This window comes from Diceros bicornis, chromosome 13 (genome assembly GCF_020826845.1).
Source record: "Diceros bicornis minor isolate mBicDic1 chromosome 13, mDicBic1.mat.cur, whole genome shotgun sequence".
Lineage (NCBI taxonomy): Eukaryota > Metazoa > Chordata > Mammalia > Perissodactyla > Rhinocerotidae > Diceros > Diceros bicornis.
This window is the reverse complement of record NC_080752.1, coordinates 39877922-39894652: the sequence shown is the minus strand read 5'-3', so window position 1 is coordinate 39894652 and position 16731 is coordinate 39877922. Positions and strand designations below refer to the sequence as shown.

The 16731-nt window shown below is 46.2% G+C and overlaps 1 protein-coding gene across 2 annotated transcripts; it reads left to right on the top strand.

The window, feature by feature from the left end:
• The first annotated feature begins 5243 nt into the window (after positions 1 to 5243).
• On the top strand, positions 5244 to 15607 carry ZNF436 (zinc finger protein 436). 2 transcript variants are annotated; one of them, XM_058553202.1, is made up of 4 exons: positions 5244 to 7537; positions 8833 to 8925; positions 9736 to 9862; positions 11779 to 15607. In XM_058553202.1, exons 2-4 carry the CDS (start codon positions 8893 to 8895, stop codon positions 13029 to 13031), a joined length of 1413 nt encoding a protein of 470 aa, XP_058409185.1. In that variant the 5' UTR covers positions 5244 to 7537; positions 8833 to 8892; the 3' UTR covers positions 13032 to 15607. The 2 variants fall into 2 exon arrangements, with proteins under 2 accessions (XP_058409185.1, XP_058409186.1); XM_058553203.1 differs by lacking the exon at positions 8833 to 8925.
• The last annotated feature ends 1124 nt before the right edge of the window (positions 15608 to 16731 follow it).

Here is a 16731-nt window from a genome sequence, read left to right as displayed (position 1 = left end):
AGTGTGTGTTGACAAACCTCTTGTAGCAACTCAGGGACTTCAGAGCCTCATAGCTGAGGTGTCATATCTTTGACAGTGGGCTGGCAGACGTTTGCTTCGAGTCCCTTCCCTCACATCTGAACCTCTCAGCCTTTTCTGAATTGAAAAATACTAGACTTCACAAATCTTACCCCAGCCCACTGCAGAGTCACAGGTGCAGAACAGTTGACACATGGTTTGGCTTAGGCAGATATGACTTTCACGCCCTGTAGAAAGATTTCCCTACTCCTCATCGCTTCACAAACTCTCTGCTCTCCCTGTTCATAGCTGGCTTTGGGGGACTCTGACGACTCAGACTTGGTCCCTTTCGGCAGGGAACAGATTGTCTCAAGCTGAGGCTTTCTGAATGAAGAGTACAGTGGTGCCCCTGAGTTCCGTGGCCCCCGGGAGGTCCTGAGCCTCAGAACCTGCCCAGGCCTGGCAGTGCATTCCTTACAGCTCCATCTGTGGCCCGAGCTTCAGAGGAAGTCTGCAGGGCACAAAGGGTCTTGTTGTGCTTCTCCTGTGATGACATTAGCTTGCTTTTTGAGCTGATAGGAACTTTAGGCAAAGCTGGAACCTTCTGGAAAAGCCTTGGGAGCAGGTCTGGTGGGCCTGTCCTGGGTGTCAGTCTGTGACTATCCCCGGCCTTCCAGCAGTCTCCTGGATTTCTGTTTCCTAAAATGAAGCACAGGAGCCTGTGAACTCCTGGGAGCTTGGGCAAGTCATTTAACCTCTCTAAGCCATTTTTTTACCTGTAAAAGTGGGAGTGGTACTAGTGCCTACCTCACAGGGTGACAGTCTAAAGGCTGTGGGGTTTCCATCCGTCTTGGTTCACCCTTAGGGCAGCTGTTTGGGGTAACTTGAGCCCAAGTTCCTTATATGCCCCAGGCATCATCCACTCTGAAATTGGTTATCGCCTTCCTCCTTCCACCGGCCAGCTGCCTCCTCCTGTAGATGAAGCCTGTGAATAAACTGTGTACAGAAACCTGCCACCATCTTCAGCTTTTCAACAGTCATATTTGGGATGGGTCCTTTGGAAGAACAGAAAATCCTCTCACAGAAGATACAACACACACAGCTCATACACGGCAGAACCAGGGCCGAAACCCAGGTCTTCTGCTTCCTGTCATTGTGCTCAGTGCCATGAGAGCTCCAGAGCCACACACAATGCTCAGCCCCTACCTTCCAGGAATTGCCGGCCTGGCAGGGAAGGAAACCATAGGCACAGACGTCCACACAGGCGGGATGTGATAAATGCCTGAGGTACGAATGTTAACCACAGAAGCGTGGAGCAAGCCTGCTTAGACACCCAGCTGCCGCTTACACTTGAATATGGGTGGGAATCCCCTGGGAACTGTTAACATGCAGATTCTGACTCAGTGGGTCTGGGATGGGACCTGAGATTTTTCGTTTCTAAGAAGCTCCCAGGTGACGCCAGTGTGGTTGGTCCACAGACCACCCTTGGAGGGTTTAGGTATCCAGATTTTTCTCTGCATTATCTAATCCTCCATCCAAATGTCTAGAAACCAAAAGCAGAAGGAAACAGCAACCGCTACCAATATAATAATGTCAACAAATGTTACTTTGGGGCTTTTTAAAGGTGGCACCCTGGGATGATTTTCAATAGTCACGGTCTTAGTACCCATTGTGCTCCCGGTGTCATAGGGATTTACAGCATAGGAAAAAATACAAAGCTGAGTCTCCACCCTCAATAACCTGACTGTTTACAAAGGAGATGAGTCAGAGTAAACAGCAAAAGAACAAGTTGCCTCCAGTCCACATATCTATACAGTACACATCTACATTCACAAAAGGACATAGAAAGGCGTGAAAAGGCCTCAGACCGTGTCTGTCAGCAGGTGTCAATACCCTTCGAACTGGTCTTCCTGTGTCCACTTTGGAGAGACTCCAATTCATGCTCTCCATTGCGCTGAGCCACATAGGCTTTTTGACACTGCAAATCTGATCGGGTTACAGCCCTCGACTCTACCACTCCCAGTTAAAACCGTCCATTTCTCCCACTGCTCTTGGCAGGGCCTACAAGGCCTGCAGAGCTGGCCTCTGCTGCACCCCCACCCCTTTGTGCTCCAGCAACACTGGCCGTGCTGTGCTCTGCCTTGTCACACAGTCTGCACACAGTGTTGACTGGAACACATAGTTTACCCCCGTTTCCTCCTTCATATCAAAGATGCAGAGGGTGCAAGCTGTAAGGGAGTTGGCATTAACTTGCCACCTAGGAAGCCTTCCCACGGGGAGATTGCTACCTTACAGGAGGAAAAAGACAAAGTTAGGTGAAGTGAAACAGAGGCCACCTGCTTGGGTTGGAAGAGAGGTCTCACTGGGAATGGCATGGCCAAAAGACCTTGGAAACAAAAGTACATTCAAGATCCTATGACCAATGTAAAAGATGTTTTCAAAAAGTGACAGGAACCTGAAATACTATATAAAATGAGAAGTCTTTCTGGGTAGTCTCATCCAGATTTATACCAGATCTCTGTCTTTAGCCCTGAGATTTCTTGAGCTCAAGATTTTCGTCACCAAATGTCTATCTGGATATCTCCTGCAAGTACCCCACTGGCCCTCTCAATCCAATCAATCTAAAACTGAACTCACATCTTCTCTTTCTTAAATTTTCCCTTCTGTCTTTTTTGTCAACTAGTTCATTACTTAGAACCATCTTTACTTTATCAGTTACCAAGTCTATTGTCTCTCCCTCGTCCAACTCTTCTCTCCATTGCCATCACCATCAACATTGTCTTTCAGGTTTTCTTTTCTTGGATTGATGCAAAGATCTTCTACTGGCCTCCCAACTCAAAGCACCCCCTGCCTTACCTGCATCTGCCCTGCATCGCTCTGAGTATCATTCCCGCAAGCACCTTCAGTGGATTTCCCCCAGCTATCAAATAAATTTCAAACTCCTTGGTTGGACTTTCAAAGCTCCCCTCCTTCTGCCTTCTGCCTGTCTTTGGTGGCTTATCTTCCACCCCTGCTGCCCCCTTGCTTCAGCCTAAGGGAGGTATCTGCCCTGTTCTTGAACACCTGATAGACCTTCCTAACTGTGGTTGCCTATTCTGATTCCCCTTCCCCACCTCGGTCCAAATCTTACCCATTCTTCAAGGCTCACCTCAGATGCACATCTTCTGTGAAGTCTTCTCTGATCCCCTGGACATAAGAGATGGTTCTCAGAACTCCCACAGCACTGTGAAACTCTAATAACTATACTGCATTCTTCCATGATGATGAAAATGATGATGATTTCTTTGTACGACAGTGTCATAATATCTATTAATTATTGAGCATTTACTGGCAGGGTATCTTGGGCACATTATGTAACTTCTCCATGCCTCTGTTTTTCGTCTGCAAAATGGTGGTGATAGCACCTAGCTCAGAGGGTTGTTGTGAGAATTCATTAGAATCATGCCTGACACAAAGTACCTGATTAGTAAACATTAGCTATTGTTATTACTGTGACTGTAGGGGAGTACTTTATATTGTCTCAACTAACCCTCAGACCCCATGAACTAGGTTACTATTAATAGACTCTTTTTTAAAAAATTGTGGTAAAATAAACATAACATAAAATTTGCCATCCTAACCATTTTTAAGTGTACACACAGTTCAGCAGTGTTAAGTACATTCACGTTCTTGTGCAGCTCATCTCCAGAACTCTTTCATCTTGCAAAACTGAACCTCTGTAGCTATTAAACAACAGCTCCCCATTCCTCCTCCCCCAGCCCCTGGCAAGCACTATTCTACTTTCTGTCTCTATGAATTGTATTACTAAACTCTTTTTACAGAGACAACCAAGCTTCAGAAAGTAATTTGCTTCTAGGAGACAGAATCTGGACTTGAACCCCAGGCCCCCACTCATACTCTGAGCCACTCTGAAATACAGCTTCACCTCACAGAGCATCTGTGTTGCGTTTTACCTCCCCCCTAACAGTGATGGCCGCTGTGTGCCAAGGCCCTCCTCTGTGCCCATGCGTTTTGCAGCCATTCTCACATTTAATCCTCACAGCAGCCCTGCAGTCATCGTGAGGGGCGGTGTCCTGTCTCCCAGCACAGTGTCTGGTACAGAATGGAGACACAGTAAACATGTTTGGTGAATATAGGCCTACTTGATGCCTTTAAGTAGGCTAAACAATACTAAATAAGTTTGTTGTACATTTTTAATGCAACTGTTTACATTTTTTGAAAATGTTGATTCTCTCAGGAGAAAACCAGCTGAAATGCACCCCCCACACCCCCTCCTGCAGAGTCAATCTGCTCTTCTCACCCCAGGCCAGCCCCTAGGCGGCCCCCCATCTGCACCTCATCACCAGCTTTGCTGAGCCACAGCCAAAGGCAGAGACAAACAAGCAGGCAGGCAAGGGGACATAAGAGACGGTCCCTGCTTTGCTTCCTCCCCCTGCCACTCCACCCCCACTTTTCCCTCTAGTCTTACCCAATCCTGACCATTCTGGAACACGATCTGTCTTTTCACGCCTCCGTGACTTCGCACATGCTGTTCTTGAAGACTGGAATGCTTTCCCTCCCCCTCGTTCTCCACCTCCAAGGCTCCTACAGTCTCTGCAAGCCAGCTCAGATGTCACCTCCTCCGTGAAGCCTCCTCCCCTAGCCCCCAGAGCTCTGAGTCCGCCCCCTCCTCGGCACAGACTAGCTAGCTCATCTGTATAGGATAGCAGTTGGACTGCAATGACTGTTTATAAGTCAGTGTGTCCCCCTTGTCCCCAACTCCTTGTGCTGTGATGAGGCTTCATCTCTGCTCCTAGCAGGGGTCAAAAGAAGCCTGGGTCATTCTGATTTTTTTGATGTTCCTGGTATATTTGAAAATGAAGAGATGACAAAACAAGATCACAAATATTGAGGCATATTTTTCAATGTTTAACAAATTAATGCTCCTGATACCAAAAATTACAACATAAGTGTGCTGCTCACAAGATAATTATAGGATTTATTAAAATATAGTAGCTTAGGGGCCGGCCCGTGGCGTAGCGGTTAAGTGCACGCACTCTACTGCTGGCGGCCCGGTTTCGGATCCCGGGCGTGCACCAACACACCGCTTGTCAGGCCACGCTGTGGCGGCGCCCCACATTAAAGTGGAGGAAGATCGGCCGGATGTTAGCTCAGGGCCAGTCTTCCTCAGAAAAAAAAAAAAAACAGGAGGATTGGCATGGATGTTAGCTCAGGGCCAGTCTTCCTCACAAAAAATAAAAATCAAATAAATAAATAAATAAAATATAATAATTTATAGTGCTCTGCAGGCACAATGGTCTGTTAATAAGAAACAAGTTTAAGGATATACAAGGAGGATCTTTGATCAAATTGGTCAGTAGAGCTGATATAATATATAACCCCATTTGGAGATGATGTCAAAAGCCCAAATTGAAGACCCTGGCTGAATGGTTCTCCTGGCCCCTTTCCTGTGATAGGCTGTGCTGCTGCCTCTGCACACAGTAGGTGCTCTGTGTTTGCTGAATGATAGGAATAAATACAGCTTTCCAAGTTGGTTATTGAAAAGCCACATACAGTAAGTATTCCTGAGGAACTATGAAATCCTGAACAATAGGGCAGGAAGCCACCTCCTCCTCTAGTGACCCCAGCCCTCAAGAGTCCAGCTGAAGGCTGCAACAGGAAGCCCCTCACCCACTGTCTTTTCTCCCCCTCTTCCCTACTACCCTCCCCCCACCCCCAGCCCAGGAGCACCAAATGCAGTCCTGCTTCCCATCCGCTCTCAGCCTCTTCTCCTCCACTCTCTGGAGGGTCCCAGGTGAAGAAAGAGAAAAGCATTTACTCACAGAAGGAGGCAAGCAGCCAAGCTGCGCTTAGAGAGCCGTCCTGCCCCCAGGCAGGCCTGAGGAATAAAGAAACAGCAAACAGCGAGAGGACAAAGAAGGACTTAAAGCACTGGAGCAAGGGGGAGAAAAGGCCTCAGAAAGTTTACAAAGCAATCTGTCAGAGAAGGAATGAAAAGGGACCCCGCTGGGCTGAGGGGCTCAGGCGCCCGCCTCACCTTAGGCCTGGTTAGAAACCTGCAATTACTTAGCCAAAGTCTGAACCAATCCCCCTCCTCCTTGTCCCAGAGGTTTCCCTGAGCGTGAAGCCTCAATTTGCTGGGTTTCTGGCAGCCCCAAATACCTCTGCTCTACTGGGCTCACTACACCATGTGCTTGAACCCACCAAACTGGCCCAGCTCCCAGTTCCCTCTAGATTTCTAGCAGAAACACTATGTGAGGAAAAGGTCACCAGCAGATCCTCACAGCTATGGAGCCACTCTGACTTCCCAGATTTTCAGAGCCAGTGAAAATATCCACAGGCCTTTCTGGAAGTCTCCCCTGCCAGTAACGGCAGGATTGATAATAACAACAGCTATCATCTGAGTGCTTACCCCGTGTGGAGTGCTTAAAGTCATATCACTTAGTGCTCACCACCGCCTTAGGTATGATTACCCCATTTTACAGAAAAAGAAATGGGCCTGGAGAGATTAAATGACTTTCCAAAGGACACACAGCCTGGATTCCAAAGCAGGTCTGTCTGACCTTGATGCTCATACTCTCCCCACAGAGGGACACTGCCTCTTGGGAACCCTCTACGATTCCATTTTTTTGTGGTACTCATACCAATTTTAGATGGGGTAGGATGGTACAATTCTGTGGTATCTAAAGAATTCCTAGCCTCACAGTTGGGGGTGAGGCATGGGAGTGGGAGAGTTTGCCTGACGTCTGGGTAGGGTCCTAGTTCTTTTTAGACACTTGAGTAATTTAACCATAAATAACTGGGCACTGGGAACAGGACACTCACTAATAAAAGCATAGCCTGGAGTCATGTTCAGGAAAAAAAAAAAAAATTCAAGTCACTCAGTGGGTGGATGTATCCGCAAAACAAAAGAAAAGCCCCTTTCCCAGCCCAGGCAGAGAAGTCTCCTGTACAGTTAAGAGACAACAGGCTTCTGGGCACGTAGCCAAGGTTCTGGGGATATTTATAACTTGAAGAGGGTGGGAGTCCCTAATAAGCTGCTATATTCTTTTTCCATCACTTCCCTCTCCAAGGCTACAGCGAGCTCGGAGCTCTTCCCCACGCAGAATGCCTGCTTTCCCTACTCCTGGGCTTCCATTGTCTAATTTTCTCCTCCTGGCTGGGGAAAGGGAAGGCTGCAAGCCCTTCCGTTCGGAGGAACTCCAGTTGAATACAGTTTAGCTGCTGGTGGTGTTTCTTGGCTAGCTCCTGTGGTCTTAGGGATCTGCCCATGAGCCTGCGGTTTCTCTGAGCTGCCTGCGAGTCTGAGGTCTCGGGAATCTGAGTCTTTGGGATCCGCCTACGATCTCTGGGCTTTACCTGCAAGTCTACGGATTCGAGATCTACCTGGAGGTCTGAGATATCCGGGATCTGCCAGTGATCTCTAGAACCTTTCCGAACGCCTAAAGTCTCAGAGAACTCTGCCTGCGGATTTGGAATCTGTTTGAGGCCTCTCGGATCTTGGAGCTGGCGATCTAGTGGATTTTTTGCGGGACAGGAGGTAAGTCTGTTCGTTCCCAACTGGAGTTTTCGGCTTCCTACCTTCAGCCGGTCAGGAACTGCTAACATCCCGAGGGCCCGCCCGGCTCAGGCCCTCAGAGGCCCACGATCCCATCGGTGCGGGAGGCCGCCAGGAACCCTTTTAGCAGACAAGCCCTCAGGGATGATAAGGACGGCCCTTCCCAGCGCTGGGGCTGGCTCGCTCCTCCTTACGCGCCCTATCCCACACCCTCGCTTATGACTGCCCTCTGGGTTTTCGCTTCCCACCCGCTGGGCGCAACTCAGCCCGCCCCGCAACAGGCACCCTCTTTAGAACGACGCGGTCGGACGCGCCTATAGGGTTAATAGCGATGGAGCCTGGACACAGCCTGGCTCCGCTGCTGACCGCACTTGCTAGCGGCTGGAGGCGCGGGGCGTCCTGGGAGTTGTAGTCTGCCTAGCAGGGTGCAATGCCGCAGGCACTGCCGGGAGGCGTAGTGCGTGGGCGGAGCTCAAAGTTCCAGCGCGGCCTCTCAGTCTCCCCCAGGGAGTGGGCGGCTGCCGCTTTCCTCTCAGGCTTGTGCTGTCAAATGAGTGCTAATCCCAGCGGAACCCAACACAGGCCAGCGCCTAATTTAGGCCCGACGTCGCAGTTTAGGTCCAATTCAAGATAAACTTCTAGAGACCAGAGGAGAAGCAGGGCAACCTCCCTGGCCTGATCAGGTTGTGGTCCCCAACAGAAGAAAGCGGAAGATATTCTGCCCTGGCTAGGAGGACGCGCTTCTTTCTTCACCCTTTTGTTCTTTTCCCTCCTTGGCTTTTGGCCTCTGACTGGCCTTTGTACGCCGGAACGGAACTCCACCTCCCGGCAGGCCACAGGGGCAGGCGCAGGCGTGGTAGAGGAGCTCAGCCAGGCTACAAGAGGCGGGCCTAGTGCTCGGCATCTAATTGGCAGAGCCTTTTGCGAGCTTCGCTCGCTGATTGGCTGAGGCAGCTGCCGGAAAGGGCCCAGCCTCGAGATGGAAGAGCGGAGGCGTTCTGTGGGCTGGGCTGAGAGCCTCCTCCCTGAGACAGCATCTGCTTGGCTCCCGGCTCGGGAGGGACCGAGTTAGGGGGCTGTCTTAGTAAATTGCGGCAGTGCCTCCGCCCCATGGTGGCGGAGACGCAGAGGGCGGGTCGCACTCGAGGGTCAGGGAGGAGAGTGACCCGGCCCGGGTCCAGGGCCCTCCCCACCCGCCTGGCGGCTAGAACTCCAGCCCTGGGGAGTGGGCAGGGCCTGTTTTCTGTGCCTCACGCCCTGCTTTTCGCCTCCTTTAGCGCTGTCTGCTAGCTGCTTTTCCTGCTCTCTCTTCTGGGAGGTGAAACCTTGAGCCCGCGATGGCAGCCACCCTGCTCATGGCTGGGTCCCAGGTAAGGCGGGGGTGGCTTCTGGGACCCTGCCTCTGCTTACCCACCTCGTCCCGGCATTTCTTTGCTCCGCACATCCCGGTGGGAAATTCCCTGGAGTTAGTAATTCGGTCGCTTCGGTATTCTGCCTCCAGGGACCCGGTACCAGGCCAGTATAGCCACAAACAAGCATTTATTGAATACCTGCTGTATACCTTTAAATAATGGGGAGACAGAAGATGGATGAAAAGGGCCTCCCCGCCTGCTCATATCTGTAGGGAAACAGACGCATCCAGTAAACCGTGATACAACGTGATAAGAACTCTATTTGCCGTGGAACAAAGTTGCTGTGGTGTGGGAGCCAAGAAGTGGGAGTGATTAATTCTATCAGAGGGGTCCGAGGGAGGAGTGGAGTGGAGCCGAGGGATGAGGGGCACTGAAGAACAGTTCATACTGCAACAGAGCCTTAAAGAATAGTAGGATTTCACTAGTCTGAGAAAGGTATTCCAGGAAAAGAGGAACATTGTGAGTAAAAGTATGGAGCGATGTAGGTGCTGGATGTGTTCTGAGAAATATATGGCTAGGATAAGGTTCCAGAGTAGGGCGGGGATATGAGGCCATGCGACCAAAGCAGTCAGCTCGTAAATTGCTCCCTTCTTTACCACATCTCTTTTTTGCTTGTTTATTTATTTATTTATTTATTTTGCACTCTGCAGATCAGACTTAATACCTTTTGCTTCCTCAACAATTCTAGCCATATCTCTAATTTCAAGAAGAAAAACTGGTACTAACCTCCTAGATGCCAAGTAATGAGGAAGCATTGTGTGATTTCAGGCACCTGTGACATTCGAAGATATGGCCATGTACCTCACCCGGGAAGAATGGAGACCTCTGGACCCTACACAAAGGGACCTTTACAGGGATGTTATGCAGGAGAATTATGGCAATGTTGTCTCGTTAGGTAAGTAAGGATTCTCTACCTTTTTTCAACCCACATTTTTGAGACTTTCAAAAATGGCTTAGTTCTTTCAACACAACCCTAGTTGTTTGATTTTTAAAGCACTTAATTGGATATTGGCTTGAATTGAGTCCTCAGGCAAATCTTTGAGTGTGGAAACGTGAAGGTCATGTTGTCTAAAAAGAAAGAATGTTTCTGCACATTTTAGAAACATTCAGATTTCTTGGGCCCTGAGTCATCTGCCATTCTCCAGCCTGTTTGTACAGATCACTGACCAAACAGGTCTGACATCATGGTGCTTGCCAGGATATAAATGCCCCTGTAAACTGTGCTCTTACTAGAAGATGAGGGGTATCTGACCCAGGTTCAAGGGAGGGCAAAAGCCACCTTTTTGTGTTTGTTTTGGCTTCAGAACCCCAACTTTGCCTCAGGTCCTTTATTTATCTGGAGTAGGTACTTGTCTAGAGATGTTTTAGAGTTGATCATAGATTTTGAGTGTGTCAGATGTTGTTCCAGGAGAATCCTGAACTAAATGAGATCACAGATTCTGTTAGAGACAGTAGCTAATTTTTTTGATAGTCTGCAAACCTGTCTGTTCTTTTAGCTATCCTTTCATCTGGCTGTAATTAGAATAGACAGTAATATTCTTGAGCTGAACAGTCTTCTGACTCACTTTGTCTTCTGTTAGGACTTGACAGAAGTTAGCAGTCATGTATGTTCACTAGGTCATCTGCCACTCATTAAGACTAATCCTTTTTCTGAAATCTTTATTCCTGTAGCCTTTTCTGTGACTACAGGAAGGGTGACTGTGAAGGGTTTCCTTTTTAAATTGAGCTCTGATGTCCCAAATTTCTTGGATCCTTCCGTTAGAAATGCAACTAGAAATTAAGTTATCTACCCAGATCTATTGCAGTCTGTAACCCAAATATTCCACTCAATCCAACAAAAACAAGAAATGAGAATCTTAAAGAAATGTAAATTTAAATTTAGATGTGTATGGTCCAGCACAAGGAACACTAGTTAGAAGGATGGAAGCACCAAAAAAAAAGGGAGAAAAAAATTCTTAAATAATGTTTACAATGCTTCTTTACCTCAAGATTCTTCAGACCCTGTAATATGTTATCAGGAATTGTGAATTTCTAAGAAGAGAGACCCTTGTCTCCCAGCATACCTAGTAGCCTCTTTCTGAAGAGTGCACCAAGAAACACAACTTGGAAAAGGCAGTGTCTGGTAGACACTTTCTTGTAGACAGTGGTTGTATATTTTGATTTTCATTTGAAGACTGTATTTAATCAATGCCAAGAATGTTCTGAGCCGGGCATCTTTTTTCCCTTCCCCAGCCTTGCCACCTCTATTTCCCATAAAAAGCCACTGGAAGTAGCAAGTAACATTTGCCAGTCACTTTTCCTGTCAACTCAGACTTGATATAGGTAGATAAAAATTCATTTTTCTCCATGCTAACCCAGTAGGTTCTTAGTAAATATCATGTAATAGTAATGATGAGTGCTTGACAAGAACATACACGTACACACATGCGTTCATCTAGAAAACATCTCTAGGCTCTTGGCTTTTAGAGATTCTAATTTAGAGTCTCTTATATTTTCTGTCTCTGGTTGTTTTTTTCTTTTGAAACCAAGAAGATATATAATTTTCATAAAGAACCATTAATGGTAGTGATACAGAGCATGAGCTTTTATCAGGCCTGGTTTTGAATCCTGGCTCCACCATGACTGCTAAATAACCTTTTGCAAGTCACTTCTCTGGGTCTTGGATTTCTCATTCATAAAGTGGAAATCATCATAAGGCCTGACTCTCAGGGTGGTTGAGGTAATTCATTTAAAGAACTTAGCACAGTGCCTGGTACACAGTAGATAATTCTTTGTGCATTTACCAGTATTATTATTTACCCTTTGTTACAGATTTTGAGATCAGGAGTGAGAATGAGGTGAATCCAAAACAAGAGATGAGTGAAGATGTAGAATTTGGGACCGTGTCTGAAAGACCTGTTGGGAATACTGAGAGAAATCCTGAAAGTGATGAGGCCTTTGAAAGCAGGGAAAGATCAGAAAGACAATGGGGAGATTTAACAGCAGAAGAGTGGGTAAGCTATCCTCTCCAACAAGTCACTGATCTTCTTGTCCACAAAGAAGTCCACACAGGCATCCGCTATCATATATGTTCTCATTGTGGAAAGGCCTTCAGTCAGATCTCAGACCTTAATCGACATCAGAAAACCCACACTGGAGACAGACCCTATAAGTGTTATGAATGTGGAAAGGGCTTCAGTCGGAGCTCACACCTTATTCAGCATCAAAGAACACACACTGGGGAGAGGCCCTATGACTGTAATGAGTGTGGGAAAAGTTTTGGAAGAAGCTCTCACCTCATTCAGCATCAGACAATCCACACTGGAGAAAAGCCCCACAAATGTAACGAGTGCGGGAAAAGTTTCTGCCGGCTCTCTCACCTAATCCAGCACCAAAGGACCCACAGTGGGGAGAAACCCTATGAGTGTGAGGAATGTGGGAAAAGCTTCAGCCGGAGCTCTCACCTAGCTCAGCACCAGAGGACCCACACAGGCGAGAAGCCTTATGAGTGTAACGAATGTGGACGAGGCTTCAGTGAGAGATCTGACCTCATCAAACACTATCGAGTCCACACAGGGGAGAGGCCCTACAAGTGTGACGAGTGTGGGAAGAATTTCAGTCAGAACTCTGACCTCGTGCGCCATCGCAGAGCCCACACGGGAGAAAAGCCGTACCACTGTAATGAATGTGGGGAGAATTTCAGCCGCATCTCACACTTGGTTCAGCACCAGAGAACCCACACGGGGGAAAAGCCGTATGAATGTAACGCTTGTGGGAAAAGCTTCAGCCGAAGCTCTCATCTCATCACACACCAGAAAATTCACACTGGAGAGAAGCCCTACGAGTGCAATGAGTGTTGGCGAAGCTTTGGTGAAAGGTCAGATCTAATTAAACACCAGAGAACCCACACGGGAGAGAAGCCCTATGAGTGCGTGCAGTGTGGAAAAGGTTTCACCCAGAGCTCCAACCTCATCACTCATCAAAGAGTTCATACGGGGGAGAAGCCTTATGAATGTACAGAATGTGAGAAGAGTTTCAGCCGGAGCTCAGCTCTTATTAAACATAAGAGAGTTCACACCGACTAAGTCCTGTAATTATGATGACTCGGAAATGATTCATTTGAAGGTACAATTTTATTTGATATCAAAGAGCTCTCTCAGGACTGAGCTGCTTTTACCATACTGATTTTCCTTGTTGTGGGCCAAGGTTTAAAACATCAAAGAAGACAAGCCACTTGAAATTCTGACCCATAGCTTTTGGAATGTTATCCCCTCCTCCAAAACAGTGATTTTTATTCACTTGAATGACTTTATCAAAATCAGCCTCACAAGTAACTGGAAATATGAAGACCAGGGGATAAATGCTGGTAAATGCTCGAGCCTGGTAATGGAGTAAATCTTTAAAAGTTATTTCTCCCATCCTTGGGTCAAAGAACTGTGCTAAGGGAAATGTTGGACTGTGATAGGGTGGTCACAGCTGCTTTGGAAAAAGACAACCAGAGACTTTGCCTGAATTGCCATACCTGTTCACTCACCATGGTAGTTGGGCACACATATCTTCCCCTTCAAAGGGCTTTTCCCTTGAGTTGCTCATGCGTTTGTATCTTTCTGTCTTCCTGAGAGCAGGATTCTGCACAATGAAGGCACTGATCATAACTTTTCTCCTCATTGTTTCTAATTAACTTTTTTAAAGCTTGCATCTTTGTGAAAGCTAACTGAAGACACAGATTGAAACGAAAAATGAGATACAGGTTTGGGGACCAAGGACTCATCAGCGGTGGTGACTTTAGCAAGAAATGTCTGCTGTTGTTATTGCCATTAATCATAATTTATTAATTTTCTTTGGGGATCACTGTAGGGAACATTGTAGCGAAAATATCTTCAAGGACAGATAGGACCGTAAGTGATGATGGAGTGTAAGTGGAACTGACCGCTTCAGGGAAGGATGCACAGAGTCCCTTCCCAAGGAACACAGGTCATGTTTCTTTCAGATCAGTTCTCCCTATACTGCTAACTCTCGAATTTGATAAGGGCCACATCCCAGCGTTATCTTAGCTTGCATAAGGGCATGTGTTTGTACAGTAAAACATGTATTCCTGTGGTTTTTCCAATAGCAGAAACTGAATTCACACAGAATTAGCATGTTCTTGGGCGATGTTGATCATGTGACAGAACTGCAGACATAACTCCAATGTGAGAAGTGTCCTTTGTTTTCTTTCTTTATGGAAAAAACATTTCAACACTGGTGCTCTAGTGTGCACTCTCCTGTAAGATCTGTCTTTGTACAGAACTAAGCACTTGTCTATATGTGTCAGTCAATTGTGGGAGATCGTGACCGGACAAATAGGTTGATTGTCCTGTTCTCAGACTGAGTTATCTTCTCTTTGGCCTAGTCACAAGGAATTAATAAACCTAGATAGGAATGTATTTCCATCCTTCCAGCTTGCAGATATGAGTGGTTAAAGTAAAGGTTGACCCAATTTAAGCCCAGTAGTGTCAGTTTTCCTTATCTCAGCCCAAATAGGAATTAAGAAATATCCCAAATGTTGATGCTTATCCAGGCATTTGGAGAAGGGAGTATTGAAGAAAGTATTGATGCCCAGGAGATGGGATGGAGTGAGGAATTTTTTTTTGGCGCATGCATGCCCCAAGTTATTTCTACTGTGCTTTATTGTGAGTGTTGTAACATTTGAAAAATTCTTTTGCCATAGCTCTTTGGTACTTGGTGTTAAAGGAGCCAGTGGTCTCTCTTGGGTAGTGTACTATAGTGAGTTATTATGGCCCACACCTGTGTGGGACTGCATCCCTTGCAAATGGCACAACCTCGAAAGTAACAAAATAAAAAACTACTCCACCAAGGAGATTTCTTTATGTTGCCACTCCTATTTAACTACAAACTCGGGCAGGGAGCATGTTTTTTGTTCTATACAAAATCTAGCCAACTGGGTATTCATATTTTAATTGTTGAATGACTTACATGTTCTTGATGACTAAGCTCAAATATATTTTTTCCCGTATCAGTGTTGCTGATGGTTTTAACGAATATCAGAGTTCTCCTGTTGTTTCTGTGAGCCACTACGAGCATCAGCTTTGGAGTGGCCATAGAAGACAGCATTTCCATGATCTAACTGTATTTCACCCCCTTTTCCTTCCCTACTCTCCTGCCCCACCCCAGCCTGTTCGTGCTGCTGCTTTTGGCTTCTAAGTGCCCCAGCCATCTCTCCCTACATGTACACTTCAGCTGAGAAGTTAAGAGGGCAAGGGCCAGACCAGCTCTGTTTCCTCTCTTTCTGCCAATTGCTGCCCATCTGCTGTGCTGAACTTTGTGTAGAAGTTGTGCATCAGATTCTCTCTGCTAATGCGTTTTGCATGCCTTCTGCTCCCAAGTCTCTAGCTGCTTCTGCACATACCCTGAATGCTTTGTGCCTGTTTTCTATGGTTGTGGAGAGTGAGTGAACGAGTAAGTACGTAGAGCAGTTTTCCTTATGGTATTGGTCACAGTTATCCTAGTGTCTGTCTACATCTGTATTATTATAATAATATTCTATAATTAAAAGTATAATTTTTAAAATCAAAAAACTGAGAATTATTTTAGTAATCCAGCACTGATTCATAAAATGTCTTTTCATCAGATTCATTAAAATTGGGCACAGTTGTCTTTACATTGATGCATTTGTATAGACGTTCTTGTGGAAATTTGGAAGTACAGCCTCTTCACATGTTGGTGAGCTCTGGATGTTACCATATTTTGGGAAGATGCAAAAGCCTGGACAGTTTCCTGTGAAGATTAGGCTGGTGGCAAAGCAACGTGGAAATATTTGGTATGGGTGATTCATTGGCTTTGGAGAATGAAAAAACCAGAAAACAACCACATCCAAGAAGAAAAATGAGAGGAGGCCTTGTTGCTTTAAGGAGATATTTTTGGGTATCTGATAAGAATACTAAAACAATTTCTACTGAACTGGTGTTGGGATCCCAGAACAGAGATACTCTTAAAAACAGCCGAAAGCTCTCTATTCATGACAGAGTTGCACAGTCTGCCTAAGGCAGTGATTATGTTCTACCAGGGTGTGGCCACAATTTTCAAATTACTTATAAGTAATTTTGTGAAGCCTTTTTTGTTAAAATGGAGAGTCAGTCTAGGCAGAGGTAGGGAGTGGAAGTGCTTTAAATTGGGCAAAAATACAAATATGAAAGAAAAATTTTCATTAACCCCATAGCTGAGTCTTGGAAAACAAAGAGATTTTATCAAAACATTTTTTAAAACTCTTTTTCTCCTTTCCACATGTTCAGCATTTTTTATTTCTTGGGAAGGAAAGTTAAAGGAAAATGCTGGTTTACCTGCAGCAATTCACCTGGATCCTCCCCTCTAAGGGTATTTGATATGTTGATATTTCGCCAGTACTATAATGGTAGCAGATTTCCTCCTGTGTGAGCTGTTCTCTAGGAAGCTAACAGTTCGTTAGGGCTGTGCTTCCAGGCCATTAGGACACCACTGAGTGCCCTGAAATGGTAATTTGTTAAATGGTTCCCTAGTATTGTTGGAAAAGGAGTTCCTATGCCCTGGGAGAAATGGGCTCTTTGAAGCGTTGGTTAGATACCCATCTCTGCGGTGGAGTAGCAGGCTTGGGCCCTTCTTATCTAGACTTCAAGATAAAAGGTCGTTAGTGGAAAACAATTGAGGAGTAAAATTAATAGAAGAAAACTACCCTTGTAATGACCTAAAATTGTTTGGTAGTAATCCCATTGTATTATCTGTTCTCTTAAATGCTTCCTGTTCAAAGTT

Coding starts and splice junctions, on each gene's coding strand:
- ZNF436 (XM_058553202.1), top strand. CDS start 8,893: ATGGCAGCCACCCTGCTCATGGCTGGGTCCCAG. Junction 8,926..9,735: donor TGCTCATGGCTGGGTCCCAG/GTAAGGCGGGGG, acceptor GTGTGATTTCAG/GCACCTGTGACATTCGAAGA. Junction 9,863..11,778: donor TGGCAATGTTGTCTCGTTAG/GTAAGTAAGGAT, acceptor CCTTTGTTACAG/ATTTTGAGATCAGGAGTGAG.